The sequence below is a fragment of the Cherax quadricarinatus genome, chromosome 73, assembly GCF_038502225.1.
Source record: "Cherax quadricarinatus isolate ZL_2023a chromosome 73, ASM3850222v1, whole genome shotgun sequence".
Lineage (NCBI taxonomy): Eukaryota > Metazoa > Arthropoda > Malacostraca > Decapoda > Parastacidae > Cherax > Cherax quadricarinatus.
The window spans coordinates 18,701,700-18,717,235 of NC_091364.1; the positions used below are offsets into that span (position 1 = coordinate 18,701,700).

The 15,536-nt window shown below is 43.8% G+C and overlaps 2 protein-coding genes across 2 annotated transcripts in view; one reads left to right on the forward strand and one right to left on the reverse strand.

The window, feature by feature from the left end:
- LOC128701164 (uncharacterized) overlaps nt 1-15,536 on the forward strand; it is a 258,951-nt gene that overhangs the window by 68,497 nt on the left and 174,918 nt on the right. The gene's annotated exons all lie outside the window — the stretch shown is intronic.
- Nucleotides 12,109-14,222, reverse strand: LOC138854901 (uncharacterized). Its single transcript, XM_070100627.1, has 2 exons — nt 13,124-14,222; nt 12,109-12,951 (listed from the first exon to the last, which is right to left on the reverse strand). Exons 1-2 carry the CDS (start codon nt 13,215-13,217, stop codon nt 12,377-12,379), a joined length of 669 nt encoding a protein of 222 aa, XP_069956728.1. The 5' UTR covers nt 13,218-14,222; the 3' UTR covers nt 12,109-12,376.

Genomic DNA, 15,536 nt, shown 5'->3' on the forward strand with positions numbered 1-15,536 from the left:
GCAGCAGACCGATTCGGGTACCATGGTCTTGTGTGCCGTAAATCCGAGGGAAAGATTACAAGACGTGAGGAGGTTAATAACACTATCAAGAGGAGCCTCACAACAGCTGGATGCCCAGCAGTAAGGGAGCCACACTAGCTATGCAGATCTGATGGCAGCCAGAAGCATCCAGATGGTATCACCCTTCAAGCCTGGACAGACGGAAAGCAAGTGGTGTGGGGCTATACATGTGCATCTACCTTGGCTGATACCTATCTCCAATACACTAGGGAGGAAAGAGGGGCAGCTGCCACCTTCAGGGAGTCCAAAATGTCTAGAAAATATGGAGAACTTGCCCATCATTATATGTTTGTTCCCATAGACTCAGAAACCCTTGGCTCATGGGGAAAGAATGAATCTAAATTCGTTAAGGAGCTGGGAAAAAGACTCATCATGGTAACTAGGGATCCCAGGGCAGCTAGGTTTCTGTTCCAGCAGCTCGGTGAGGCTGTTCAATGGGGTAATGCCTGCTGTATTTTGGGCACACGCCCCAGCTCTGAGGAGCTGGATGAGATTTTCGCCTTATAATCGGTGATACACACGTAACAACATGTATTGTATATGCCACCTTTATAAGAACATAAGAACATAAGAAAGGAGGAACACTGCAGGAGGCCTGTTGGCCCATACTAGGCAAGTCCTTTACAATTCATCCCACTAACAGAACATTTGCCCAACCAAATTTTCAATGCTACCCGAGAAATAAACTCTGACGTGCAAGTCCCACTCAAATCCAACCCCTCCCACTCATGTACTTATCCAACCTAAATTTGAAACTACCCAAAGTCCCAGCCTCAATAACCCAACTAGGCAGACTGTTCCACTCATCAACTACCCTATTTCCAAACCAATACTTTCCTATGTCCTTTCTAAATCTAAACTTATTTAATTTAAATCCATTACTACGGGTTCTCTCTTGGAGAGATATCCTCAAGACCTTGTTAATATTCCCTTTATTAATACCTATCTTCCACTTATACACTTCGATCAGGTCTCCCATCATTCTTCGTCTAACAAGTGAATGTAACTTAAGAGTCTTCAAAATCGTTCTTGTTATAATAAGGTTAGGTAAATTTTCTAAGATTCTTTTGCTGCAAAATTAAAAATTTTTACATTAACATTAATGAAAAAAAATATATCTTTAAACGTATAAGAGAATTTAATTTTAAATGAGTTCTTGCTAATTGACCAGTTTTACATATTCGGCACGACATATATATACATGTATATATATGTGTGTGCATATATATATATATATATATATATATATATATATATTATATATATATATATATATATATACCTGGAGTTTACCTGGAGAGAGTTTCGGGGGTCAACGCCCCCGCGGCCCGGTCTGTGACCAGGACTGAGCAATGGTCCTGGTATTAGCACTTCCAACGCTTTACTCCTGAGCTTGGGATCTTCTAAAAGGAAAGTTTCTCAGACATCACTGTTGTGTTGTCTGCATCAGAGGCCTCTATCTGTGACTCAAATGTCCTTTCCCACAGCCCCAGTGACTTTTGCATTGAGACTATGCACTCGATTTAAGCCGTAATAAATGACTTTCTCACAGAACTGGGGCTGTGGGAGAGGACAGTTAGGTCACAGATGGTGGTCTCTGGCTTAAAAATGACACAGCAGACGCTGCCTGTGATTTGTTCCTATTAAAAGCCTCATAGCTCATCAGTAAGTGTTGGACCTGCCAATACCAGGACCATTGTTCATTTTCCATTCTGCCTTTCTGTTTTTTCATTTACAGTCATTAATTACGACTTTAATGAAGTTGCTAATCATATATGTTATCCCATTGACAAGCACATGAACCTGCGTGACCACACTGCATGCAGGGTCTAAACAGACTGACTACTGCCATTAGCTACTAGCTGCTTATTACAGTATACCGTCAAAACGGTACTACTAGCTGCCTATTTCAGCATTACATCAAACCAGTAGTAGAAATTTCGTTTAGGAATGACAGGGGCATAGTCTCTCCTCCCACAATCTACTTGTGATGCTGTACTTTCCGGCAATGCCCGTATACGGCCATGCGGACAGTGGAATGTGATTTCCAACGGACTAAACTTGTAAGGGCTCTGGAGGACTTGTAAGGGCTCTGGAGGCCTGGTGGCTAAAGCTCTCACTTCACACGGCGAGGGTTTGGGTTCAATTCCCAGCCAGGGTAGAAACATTGGGCGTGTTGCTTTACACCTGTTCTATATTCACCCATCAGTAAAATGGGTAACTGGGTGTTAGTGGACTGGTGTGGGTCGCATCCTGGAACACTGACCTAATTTGCCCGAAATGCTCAGCATAACACGGAGCTTTCTATATAGTCCCCTCAAGGGAGGTTCCCTGACGCTGGTGAGGGGCTCTTGATCTGGGGAATTGGATCTGTGCTCCGATTCCTTGAATTGACCCCCACACGCTGTATAATCCTACGGGTTTACCGCTCCTCATTATAATAATAATAATTTCTATATAGTAGTATGTCACTGATGTCAGCTAGGCCTGTATACCTTGTACATGTACTTGTAGTAAATAAAAAACATTGTTATTATTATTATTATTATTATTATTATTATTATTAAGAACAATATCATAATTTACTCTTACAAAGAAAGCACAGAAACTGAACGGTAACACGGGCATACTCTCACTTTCGTACGGGGATGTAATTTTAAAACTTACCGGCGTACCCAGGATGGGTTTCTTGCAGTGTTAAATTCTGCCAGACTCAACTGGAAGACTTAAGTAGAGGAATGGGAATATTGTTAAATATTCCATTAAGCGTTTATCAGCTACGGGAGTTTCAGAGGCTTCGTTCCAGCAGCGACAGTGTTGATATTCATTGGGAATTACCATCTCTTAAGATGGTCTGTCCCATACACACGAGGGGTAGAAGAATGGAATGAGGAAGGGAGGGAGGGAGAGTAAGAGATAGTGTGTGAATAGGAAATTGAGAGGATAATTTAAAGTGAGATAAGGATGAGGAAATAGTGAATTTGAAGGTTATAGAGTGAGGATGTATGGAAAAGAAATGAAATTACTGTTGATTGATAATGTGTGTACTCAACGAGTTGTGTTTATAGGCGTCGATTCATGGCCCCTTGTTCTTGTCTCTTAACCCTTACCAACCTGATCAACAAAGTATGAAGGTCGAGATCCAGCTTCTGGTCCTCTCTTCATGAACCTCAGTCGACTTGCACAGATGGTTCCTATATAATTCTGAATCTATACTCGGAGTATATTCCGTCTACTTCATCTTGTTCCTTCCACTTCTTCATACCTCTGCCTGTGTCTGCTATTGTTATTATTCTCACGCTGCCCGGACGCCAGATTTAACTCTTGTTCCCTTATCAACTTTACCACTGCTGAAAGCGGCCTGTTGGCCGTATAGTTGGATGAAGAGTTATCATCCAGGTGGTTGCTCTGGATGCTATCATCCAGGTGGTTGCTCTGGATGCTATCATCCAGGTGGTTGCTCTGGATGCTATCATCCAGGTGGTTGCTCTGGATGCTATCATCCAGGTGGTTGCTCTGGATGCTATCATCCAGGTGGTTGCTATGAATGCTATCATCCAGGTGGTTGCTCTGGATGCTATCATCCAGGTGGTTGCTCTGGATGCTATCATCCAGGTGGTTGCTCTGGATGCTATCATCCAGGTGGTTGCTCTGGATGCTATCATCCAGGTGGTTGCTATGAAGGTCTGCTTCACCGAGTTCTGCTTCACCCAGTCCTGCTTCACCCAGTCCTGCTTCACCCAGTCCTGCTTCACCAAGGCCTGCTTCACCAAGGCCTGCTTCACCAAGGCCTGCTTCACCCAGTCCTGCTTCACCAAGGCCTGCTTCACCCAGTCCTGCTTCACCCAGACCTGCTTCACCAAGGCCTGCTTCACCCAGTCCTGCTTCACATAGGCCTGCTTCACCCAGTCCTGCTTCACATAGGCCTGCTTCACCCAGTCCTGCTTCACCAAGGCCTGCTTCACCAAGGCCTGCTTCACCCAGTCCTGCTTCACATAGGCCTGCTTCACCCAGTCCTGCTTCACATAGGCCTGCTTCACCCAGTCCTGCTTCACCAAGGCCTGCTTCACCAAGGCCTGCTTCACCCAGTCCTGCTTCACCAAGGCCTGCTTCACCCAGTCCTGCTTCACCCAGACCTGCTTCACCAAGGCCTGCTTCACCCAGTCCTGCTTCACATAGGCCTGCTTCACCTAGTCCTGCTTCACTAAATGCCTGCTTCACCCAGTCCTGCTTCACTAAATGCATGCTTCACCCAGTCCTGCTTCACCAAGGCCTGCTTCACCCAGTCCTGCTTCACCCAGGCCTGCTTCACCCAATCCTGCTTCACCTAGTCCTGCTTCACCCAGGCCTGCTTCACCAAGGCCTGCTTCACCCAGTCCTGCTTCACCAAGGCCTGCTTCACCCAGTGCTGCTTCACCCAGTCCTGCTTCACCCAGTCCTACTTCACCCAGTCCTGCTTCACCCAGGCCTGCTTCACCCAGTGCTGCTTCACCCAGTGCTGCTTCACCCAGTCCTGCTTCACCCAGTCCTGCTTCACCCAGTCCTGCTTTACCTAGTCCTGCTTCACCAAGGCCTGCTTCACCAAGGCCTGCTTCACCCAGGCCTGCTTCACCAAGGCCTGCTTCATCCCGGCCTGCTTTACCTAGTCCTGCTTCACCAAGGCCTGCTTCACCCAGGCCTGCTTTACCCCGGCCTGCCTCGACTGATCTGCCTTTCCCTCCCCATCCCTGCCTAACCAATCCCAGGCTTCCTCCACCCAGGCTTCCCTCACCCAGGCAACCCCCACCAATGCTCCCCCACCCAAGCTTCCCCCACCTGGGCTCCCCCACCCAGGCTCCCCCACCCAAGCTTCCCCCACCTGGGCTCCCCAACCCAAGCTTCCCCCACCTATGCTCCCCCACCCAGGCTCCCCCACCCAAGCTTCCCCCTCCCAGGCTCCCCCCAACCTGGCTTCCCCCACCCAGGCTCCCCCCACCCAGGCTCCCCCCACCCAGGCTACCCCCACCCAGGCCTCCACCAGATCCTTCCGCCCCCAGTCAGACGACACCCATGACATCCCAGACACCGTCATGAAAAAATGGACCAGGTCGGACGTAAACCCAGTCGTAAACCCTTCTATTTGTGCAGAAGGAAGAGTTGTTCGAGAACCAGGCAGTGCTGGAGAAGCAGTCGTAAGGGGTAAGATAAGATTTCGTTCGGATTTTTAACCCTGGAGGGTTAGCTACCCAGGATAACCCAAGGAAGTCAGTGCGTCATTGTGGTCTGTCTTATTTCCATTGTGGTTCTCAATCTTGTCCCCCCAGGATGCCACCCACACCAGTCGACTAACACCCAGGTACCTACTTGCTGCTAGGTGAACAGGACAATAGGTGGAAGGAAACGCGTTCAATGCTTCCACCCCGCCGGGAATCTAACCCGGGCCCTCCGTGCGTGAAGCTAGAGCTTTACCAGCCAGGCTGGCAAAGCCTAACCCAACCAAGCCTAGTCAAACGAAGCCTAACCTAATTTAGGCAAACTTAGCGTAACGTAAGCTAGCTAAACCTAACCTATAACCTAACCTAATTAACTTAACCTAAGTAACCTAGTTTAACCTAACTTAAAAATGGGCTGAAAACTGTATGAAAAAAGTGACAATAATTACGTGGACAAGTTTTACGAAGCTGATGAAGAGGAGGAGGGAAGGAGGAGGGGGAGGGGAGGAGGATGGGGAGGGGAGGAGGATGGGGAGGGGAGGAGGATGGGGAGGGGGAGGAGGGAAGGAGGAGGCGGGAGGAGGAGGTGGAGGGAGACGCAGGAATAGGAAGAAGAGTAAATTAGATATCAGTATGTTGTGAGAGCGTTGTGCTTACTGTACTGTGTACAACAACTATGTGATGTGATTGACAAATATAAAATGACTAATATTTCTTTCACATAATGTAAGAATGTTGACCATCGTAACAGTGTTGTTTGTGGCGCCACTCACAGGATGAACTGCTGAGACACAGTAAACTAGCAGCTAGGAAGAGGAGGAGCAGGAGAAGGAAGAATATAAGAAGGATGAGAGGAAAGAGGAGAAGAAGACTGCCATCCCCATGAGCCCCTTTGAGGCGGGGTTGATGGCAGATCAGAGGCCTAGCTTCTCCCTACGAGCCCCGTGAGGGCGGGGAATGTGGCTAGGCCTGGGGACACTTGGTCCCGAAGATGAGGAGGTACTTGTACCTCCTCCCATGGGAGACTTAAGTCTCGAGACACTCCCCAGATAGGGAGCCAAGGCCGGGTCACCACTACTTAGAAAAGACCCGGGCCGGGAGAATACCCGGCGAATAAAAAAAAAAAAAAAAAAGAGGAGAAGGAAGAAGAGTAAGAGGAGTCTGTCGTGAAGGTTTTTTATCTCTACATGTCAATAAAATTCAAAATATCTCCACATAAGCACTACCATCTCGCCCTTACTGACAACAATCACAGCCACAGAATCCGAGCAGTATTTACCCAAATGTGATAATTTTGTCTACACGTCCCAAGCTCCAATATAAAGATAATTCCACGTTAATCTTAGGGTAACAGGGGTACACGCCCCCGGGATGGTTACTACGATATCCCTCGATTCTTATTATACGAGGGATACCCTGTGATATTAAGTGATTTATCATTCAGGTCATTATTGATGGTTACAATATGCTATATAAAGCCACTTTCCAACATGGTACACACGCCTCAGGTAATGGTACCTGGATCTGTCTGGATGATAGTACCTGGCTTGTCAATGACCTGGATGATAGTACCTGGCTTTTCAGTGACCTGGATGATAGTACCTGGCTTGTCAATGACCTGGATGATAGTACCTGGTTTGTCAATGACCTGGATGATAGTACCTGGCTTGTCAATGACCTGGATGATAGTACCTGGTTTGTCAATGACCTGGATGATAGTACCTGGTTTGTCAATGACCTGGATGATAGTGCCTAGCATGTCAATAACCTGGATGATAGTGCCTAGCATGTCAATAACCTGGATGATAGTGCCTAGCATGTCAATAACCTGGATGATAGTGCCTAGCTTGTCAATAACCTGGATGATAGTGCCTAGCTTGTCAATAACCTGGATGATAGTGCCTAGCTTGTCAATAACCTGGATGATAGTACCTAGCTTGTCAATAACCTGGATGATAGTGCCTAGCATGTCAATAACCTGGATGATAGTGCCTAGCATGTCAATAACCTGGATGATAGTGCCTAGCTTGTCAATAACCTGGATGATAGTGCCTAGCTTGTCAATAACCTGGATGACAGTGCCTAGCTTGTCAATAACCTGGATGATAGTGCCTAGCTTGTCAATAACCTGGATGACAGTGCCTAGCTTGTCAATAACCTGGATGACAGTGCCTAGCTTGTCAATAACCTGGATGATAGTGCCTAGCTTGTCAATAACCTGGCTGATAGTACCTAGCTTGTCAATAACCTGGATGATAGTGCCTAGCTTGTCAATAACCTGGATGATAGTGCCTAGCTTGTCAATAACCTGGATGATGGTAGGTAAGACACAAAGGCAACAGTTAGGCCACTTTATTCCGAAACGTTTCGCCTACACAGTAGGCTTCTTCAGTCGAATACAGAAAGTAGGCAGGAACAGTAGAGATGTGAAGACGATGTAATCAGTCCATCACCCTTGAAGTCGTAGAATTTGAGGTTGTCAGTCCCTCAGCCTGGAGAGTTCAGTTCCATAGTCAGGAACTATCTGAAGATCAAGCGACAGGCTCCGCACGGTCGCTTGATCTTCAGATAGTTCCTGACTATGGAACTGAACTCTCCAGGCTGAGGGACTGACAATCTCAAATTCTACGACTTCAAGGGTGATGGACTGATTACATCGTCTTCACATCTCTACTGTTCCTGCCTACTTTCTGTATTCGACTGAAGAAGCCTACTGTGTAGGCGAAACGTTTCGGAATAAAGTTGCCTAACTGTTGCCTTTGTGTCTTACCTACCAACCTGTCGGTATTTTATACCATTTTGATGTTCAACCTGGATGATAGTGCCTAGCTTGTCAATAACCTGGATGATAGAGCCTAGCTTGTCAATAACCTGGATGATAGAGCCTAGCTTGTCAATAACCTGGATGATAGTGCCTAGCTTGTCAATGACCTGGATGATAGTGCCTAGCTTGTCAATAACCTGGATGATAGTGCCTAGCTTGTCAATAACCTGGATGATAGTGCCTAGCTTGTCAATAACCTGGATGATAGTGCCTAGCATGTCAATAACCTGGATGATAGTGCCTAGCATGTCAATAACCTGGATAGTGCCTAGCTTGTCAATAACCTGGATGATAGTGCCTAGCTTGTCAATAACCTGGATGACAGTGCCTAGCTTGTCAATAACCTGGATGATAGTGCCTAGCTTGTCAATAACCTGGATGACAGTGCCTAGCTTGTCAATAACCTGGATGACAGTGCCTAGCTTGTCAATAACCTGGATGATAGTGCCTAGCTTGTCAATAACCTAGCTGATAGTACCTAGCTTGTCAATAACCTGGATGATAGTGCCTAGCTTGTCAATAACCTGGATGATAGTGCCTAGCTTGTCAATAACCTGGATGATAGTGCCTAGCTTGTCAATAACCTGGATGATAGTGCCTAGCTTGTCAACCTGGATGATAGTGCCTAGCTTGTCAATAACCTAGATGATAGTGCCTAGCTTGTCAATAACCTGGATGATAGTGCCTAGCTTGTCAATAACCTGGATGATAGTGCCTAGCATGTCAATAACCTGGATGATAGTGCCTAGCATGTCAATAACCTGGATAGTGCCTAGCTTGTCAATAACCTGGATGATAGTGCCTAGCTTGTCAATAACCTGGATGACAGTGCCTAGCTTGTCAATAACCTGGATGATAGTGCCTAGCTTGTCAATAACCTGGATGACAGTGCCTAGCTTGTCAATAACCTGGATGACAGTGCCTAGCTTGTCAATAACCTGGATGATAGTGCCTAGCTTGTCAATAACCTAGCTGATAGTACCTAGCTTGTCAATAACCTGGATGATAGTGCCTAGCTTGTCAATAACCTGGATGATAGTGCCTAGCTTGTCAATAACCTGGATGATAGTGCCTAGCTTGTCAATGACCTGGATGATAGTGCCTAGCTTGTCAATGACCTGGATTATAGTGCCTAGCTTGTCAATGACCTGGATGATAGTGCCTAGCTTGTCAATAACCTGGATGATAGTGCCTAGCTTGTCAATAACCTGGATAATAGAGCCTAGCTTGTCAATAACCTGGATGATAGTGCCTAGCTTGTCAATAACCTGGATGATAGTGCCTAGCTTGTCAATAACCTGGATGATAGCGCCTAGCTTGTCAATAACCTGGATGATAGTGCCTAGCTTGTCAATAACCTGGATGATAGTGCCTAGCTTGTCAATAACCTGGATGATAGTGCCTAGCTTGTCAATAACCTGGATGATAGTGCCTAGCTTGTCAATAACCTGGTTGATAGAGCCTAGCTTGTCAATAACCTGGATGATAGTACCTAGCTTGTCAATAACCTGGATGATAGTGCCTAGCTTGTCAATAACCTGGATGATAGAGCCTAGCTTGTCAATAACCTGGATGATAGAGCCTAGCTTGTCAACCTGGATGATAGTGCCTAGCTTGTCAATAACCTGGATGATAGTGCCTAGCTTGTCAATAACCTGGATGATAGTGCCTAGCTTGTCAATAACCTGGATGATAGTGCCTAGCTTGTCAATAACCTGGATGATAGTGCCTAGCTTGTCAATGACCTGGATGATAGTGCCTAGCTTGTCAATGACCTGGATTATAGTGCCTAGCTTGTCAATGACCTGGATGATAGTGCCTAGCTTGTCAATAACCTGGATGATAGTGCCTAGCTTGTCAATAACCTGGATAATAGAGCCTAGCTTGTCAATAACCTGGATGATAGTGCCTAGCTTGTCAATAACCTGGATGATAGTGCCTAGCTTGTCAATAACCTGGATGATAGCGCCTAGCTTGTCAATAACCTGGATGATAGTGCCTAGCTTGTCAATAACCTGGATGATAGTGCCTAGCTTGTCAATAACCTGGATGATAGTGCCTAGCTTGTCAATAACCTGGATGATAGTGCCTAGCTTGTCAATAACCTGGTTGATAGAGCCTAGCTTGTCAATAACCTGGATGATAGTACCTAGCTTGTCAATAACCTGGATGATAGTGCCTAGCTTGTCAATAACCTGGATGATAGAGCCTAGCTTGTCAATAACCTGGATGATAGAGCCTAGCTTGTCAACCTGGATGATAGTGCCTAGCTTGTCAATAACCTGGATGATAGTGCCTAGCTTGTCAATAACCTGGATGATAGTGCCTAGCTTGTCAATAACCTGGATGATAGTGCCTAGCTTGTCAATAACCTGGATGATAGTGCCTAGCTTGTGTTACGACTTGCTCTATGCCGCAACAATAGGGGAATAATTACGTCGTTTTGTTTTTTGGTTAGTTTTATTTACTACCAATTATGAATCTTTATTGGTACTCAGTCAGTGAATTAAAACAATTCACTATTATCAGTGATATAAGACTGTACAATGAGGAACGTAATTCTATGTTCAAATCCTTATGAATTAAGCATAATACAATAAAGAGTCCAAATAAGAATGACTGAGGGAGCTTTAAGGAAGTAAATTAATTATCCAAAGCAGAAGAGTTATCAGACTCTTGGAATTAACAGCAAAGTTAAGACAATAGGCATGATTTAGAATTATTGACCAAGTTAAGATCTCTGGGTTGAAGACCCGATCAGAGTCAGTGTTATGATCTGACTGACTGTTCAGATGTTCAGTGGTCTGACGTCAGGTCGGTCAGGAGGTAGCGCCAGGCGCCAATTCTGGAACCATCAACCGGTCTCTAAAGTAGTGGTTCAGTGGTTCTCCACTTGCTTAACAGAACACAGTAATCAACCTACTACAACAATAATATGATACAATATAAGTAGTCAAAAATGCGGCTGGGGCGTCCCTTCCGGAAAAAGGCATGCGGCTGGGGCGTCCCTTCCGGTTTAGGCCTTCCACTGGGCGGTGTATCCGGTCTAGGACCAGCAGCTGGAGGGTCACCTTTTCACACCTAGGTGTTACTTCCGGTTTTGACCATGACCTCGCCCTCGAGACTACCTCACCCTTGACCCCCCAACCAATACCCCCACCCACCACGACCCCCCGCCTCGCGACCCCACCATCGCGCCGCGCGCCCGCGCGCCCGCCCCGCGCGCCCGCCCGCGCGCCCGCCCGCCGCCCCGCGCGCCCTTCGCGACCCCCGCCCGCGCCTTCTGCTGCGCCTTCTGCAGCGTCGTCCGGATCGCCCCCGCGCCCCGAATTTTTTTTCTTATTATCTCCTTGGATCAAGTTTTTTGGATTCCCCCCTATGGGGTTTCGAATTTTTTTTCGAATTTCATTTTCTTGTGCTCTCCATCTCCTCAGATCAAATTTTTGAGGTTCCCCCTCCCACTTTCACCCCCCAACCCCGAAAATTTATCGATATTACCAAGTTTTTGGATTCCCCCCTATGGGGGTTTCGAATTTTTTTTTAATTTCATTTTCTTGTGCTCTCCATCTCCTCAGATCAAATTTTTGAGGTTCCCCCTCCCACTTTCACCCCCAACCCCAAAAATTTCTCGATATTACCAAGTTTTTTGGATTCCCCCCTATGGGGTTTTCGAAAGTCTCCATCTCCTCGGATCAAGTTTTTTGGATTTCCCCCCACTATGGGGTTTTCGAAATTCCTCGGATCAAGTTTTTGGAATCCCCCCTCTGGGGGTAAGCATGCTTACTACAAGTCTAAACATCTTCCCCTTATTATTTTAAAATGAACTAAAAGTTTCCTCTCATTAAGTTAAATGAACTAAAAGTTTCCTCTCATTAAGTTAAATGAACTAAAAGTTTCCACTCATTAAGTTAAATGAACTAAAAAAGCGTTTACTCGGCGGTCAGTGACGTCACGTGTTGACCCATCACACAGGTTGAATCAGGTCGATCCTTTTTTAGTTCATTCAAGATAATAAGGGAACATAGTAGTGACGTCACGCGCACACAGGTTGAATCAGGTCGATCCTTTTAGTTAATAAGGGGGCCATAGCAGTGACGTCGAACTTTTTAGTTCATTCAAGTTAATAAGGGGACACATATACATCATAGGGAAAGCATTTTCATCATCAGAAAGACACATTTCAGGATAACACTAATACACAATTTTTTTTTTCATTATTTATTATACAGCCATTACATTTCTGGTAATACAAACAAATACAATTTCATTGAAAAAAAAAGCTACAATTCATTGACTAAAATCAACGTAGAGTAATTTTTCTTCTCTTGTAGAATTTCTGTGCATTTTGTTCAGGGTCGTCGTCTTCTTCCTCATCTGTTATACAATAAACTTCTGGGGGGGAAGCTGGTGGATAATAAATGGGGGAATCCTCATCCGGGGAAACTGGTGGATAATTTATGGGGGAAGCTGGCGGATAATTTATGGGGGAATCCTCATCCATACATGAATTAGGTTGGGAATTTGTCATAAAATATTCCATCTCGCTCCATACGCATTTATCGCAATAACAACTACTAACACATTCTCCACTCATATGAGACTGGGGAGAAGGGTCGATCTCGGCGTGGGTAGGAGTTACAATATCCTGGATAAAAGCGTTAACATCAACCGCCTGAGTAGGAGGCGCAGTCTCAACATCCACATGAGGTCGGGGAGAAGTCTCGTTGGTAGGAGGGGTAGCAACAGCATCTCCATATGGATGGGTAGGAGGCTGGGTGGATCTCGCTCCTAACAATCCCATCAACTCGCAAATCATTTGCTCCTGTCGGATTTGATTTGCGCGAATAAGTTCCAACAACCGCATTATATTCGCATCTGGCAAAGAAAAAAAATTTCTCGATTAGAAGAAGAATAAGGCATATCTTTAATTGCATTAAAAAGTTTTATTGGTTAATACATTACACTTCTAAAATCATTTATGTGTAAAAAGTTTTTTTTTTTTTTTTTTCAATATTAGAACAAGATAATGAACAAAAAAATCACTTACCATTTACCGCAGGTGGATTATTCCGACATACACAGGGATGCAGTCTTCTCTCCTCCTCGCAGACACCTCCAACGGAGTACTGAATTGGATTCATCCTTGACCCAACTTGAATGACAGTAGATGCAAAGAGTGACCCAGCACGGGCATTTATAGCAGCGTTATGACCTTTCGCCCCGCCTCTAACCTTTCGCCCCGCCTCTAAACGCCTCTACCCCACCGTATTATAATTCCAATATTTTACACAGATTTTCATAATTCCACGTTGAATTATTAGCAAATACACTTGAACATGAGGGTATATTGAAATGCTCATATGCATATTTCATTATAAATTGGTCATTCTTTAATTTATTTCTACCAAAATCTTTAAACAAATATGGTATAATTTTCTTGACGCTATAATTTGTTAACTTATACACAAAATATATAGCATATAAGCCGCACACCAATGATTTTTCATGTTGAATCCTCTGATTAATACCGTACATGAAATTTCTCTTGTATATAATTTTCTCATATATATTTGTATAATGTTTTAAATCCACCCCGAAACTATCTAAATATATTAATATGTATTTGTTCACATATATACTAATCCAATGACCCATATTTTCATCTTGATCGTTCAATATATTAATGATGAAAATTACCGGCTTATCTTTTATCCTCATAATAACTTCATTTATATTATTTGCGGCAAAACATCCCAAATACGAGGCGTATCTTCCCGTATGATGTTTCAAGGCAATATTTATTTCTTCACAATTCATGATCTATACTCGCGTATGCACTATCACTGTTCTATTTTCATTTATATTTAAAATCGCATTAGTTTCACCAAACATCAGACAAATTCTATTCTCATCTTTCGGTTTACCAAATGTCATATCTATTCTCAAATTACCATTCTTCTCGACAGATATAGCATTCTTAACCTGTTCACTTCTCAGATCAACACCTAATATAGTTCTGCCTTGGAGAAAACTCTTATATGTAATCAGATGATCAGTCTCCAAACCCAGAGATTTCAAGGTAGCGTAATATAACCTACTCGCATGGGTAGGGAACTTACAGTCAATATTAAGAATCATTTCTGAATTAATTGTAACCCCGAAATGATTCAAATCTTCATGTTGAAAATATAATGGATTAAAATTATATCCTCCATCATATGTCTTCATATCAACTAATATAATAAATATCTTATCGGGTATGACTTGTCCCCAAGGATTATCTGCGATCAATTGTGTTTGATTAGATGCCAGAATATATGATTTAAATAATGTCTTCTTGAACAGATATTCACACCCCTGCGGGTTTGCCCTCATGCTTGAATTCAATGCAATTAATGCATTCGTATACGGAATAACTTTATCGATCCATAATTTAATGGAATTAATATTATATTTATATGTTTTTCCGCTTAATGGAGTCATAATTACCCATGCGGGTGAATGCATTTCAAGTCTCAATCGACATTCGACACTATCCAGGATATATTCGTGAAAACTACTCACATCCAGCATCAAAGGGAAACAAGTATTCACTTCATTCGTTAATTTACCTTCGTCTTTCTTAATATCATCTAAATCAGCTGTTGTAATAGTACTACTTGCTGTGTCTTTATTACGAAAGAATGCTATTCTTCCCAATGTATCTAATTTTGATGGGGATAAATGCTTAAGCAGTTTAATATAACCCGTATATGAATAAAATGGATTCGATTCTATAAGTTGTTCATTGAGATACAAACACACAGATTTGAATATTGTCTGACTTATAGAATTCACAAATATGACCTTATCATCGTCTCCCAGTGCACTCCCATCCTCATTTGTTATATTTATGTTCATTTCCAAGGCCAGACTCGTTAAATCTAAAAAATGACCTTCTGAACTTTGTATTCTAAATTCGAGAAATTTATCAGATCCTTGATTTACTGGTAATACTTCACAGGTGCGTCTAGCTGCTATTGAGGATTCAATAATGGTATGTCCTGGTAATTTTGGGAATCCATCAGTTATGGAATGAGAATAAGTGGGGACGGGGGCGTTGAGTCCCCCCGGTGTAACGTATAGAGCACCAGCCGACATACTAACAATATGACAGTTAACAATAAACTAAAATTAATTAAATATTCCAGTTTCTTTTATTATTAAATTTCAATCGTTTCAAACCAATCTTTCTACTTCCTCCGGATAATAACTTCTGTCCGACACCCTTCAATGTTTCTACGCCTCTATTTCTCGCAGAATTTTTCAATGCAATACCATTATTAACATCGTTCAACACATTTTGCCCGTATTGTAATACTCCCGGAGCAAAGGTATTCAATAAGAATGGTAATGCTTTTCTGGCCATCCCACCGAGAAATGACAATAATCCTCCGCCCCTCCCTCTAGCTTTATATAAT

Excerpts from the sequence above, each read along its gene's own strand:
- LOC138854901 (XM_070100627.1), bottom strand. The coding sequence starts at position 13,217 with ATGAATCCAATTCAGTACTCCGTTGGAGGTGTCTGCGAGGAGGAGAGA. Across the intron at positions 12,952-13,123 it reads TAATCCACCTGCGGTAAATG|ATGCGAATATAATGCGGTTG; the intron begins GTAAGTGATTTT and ends TTTCTTTGCCAG.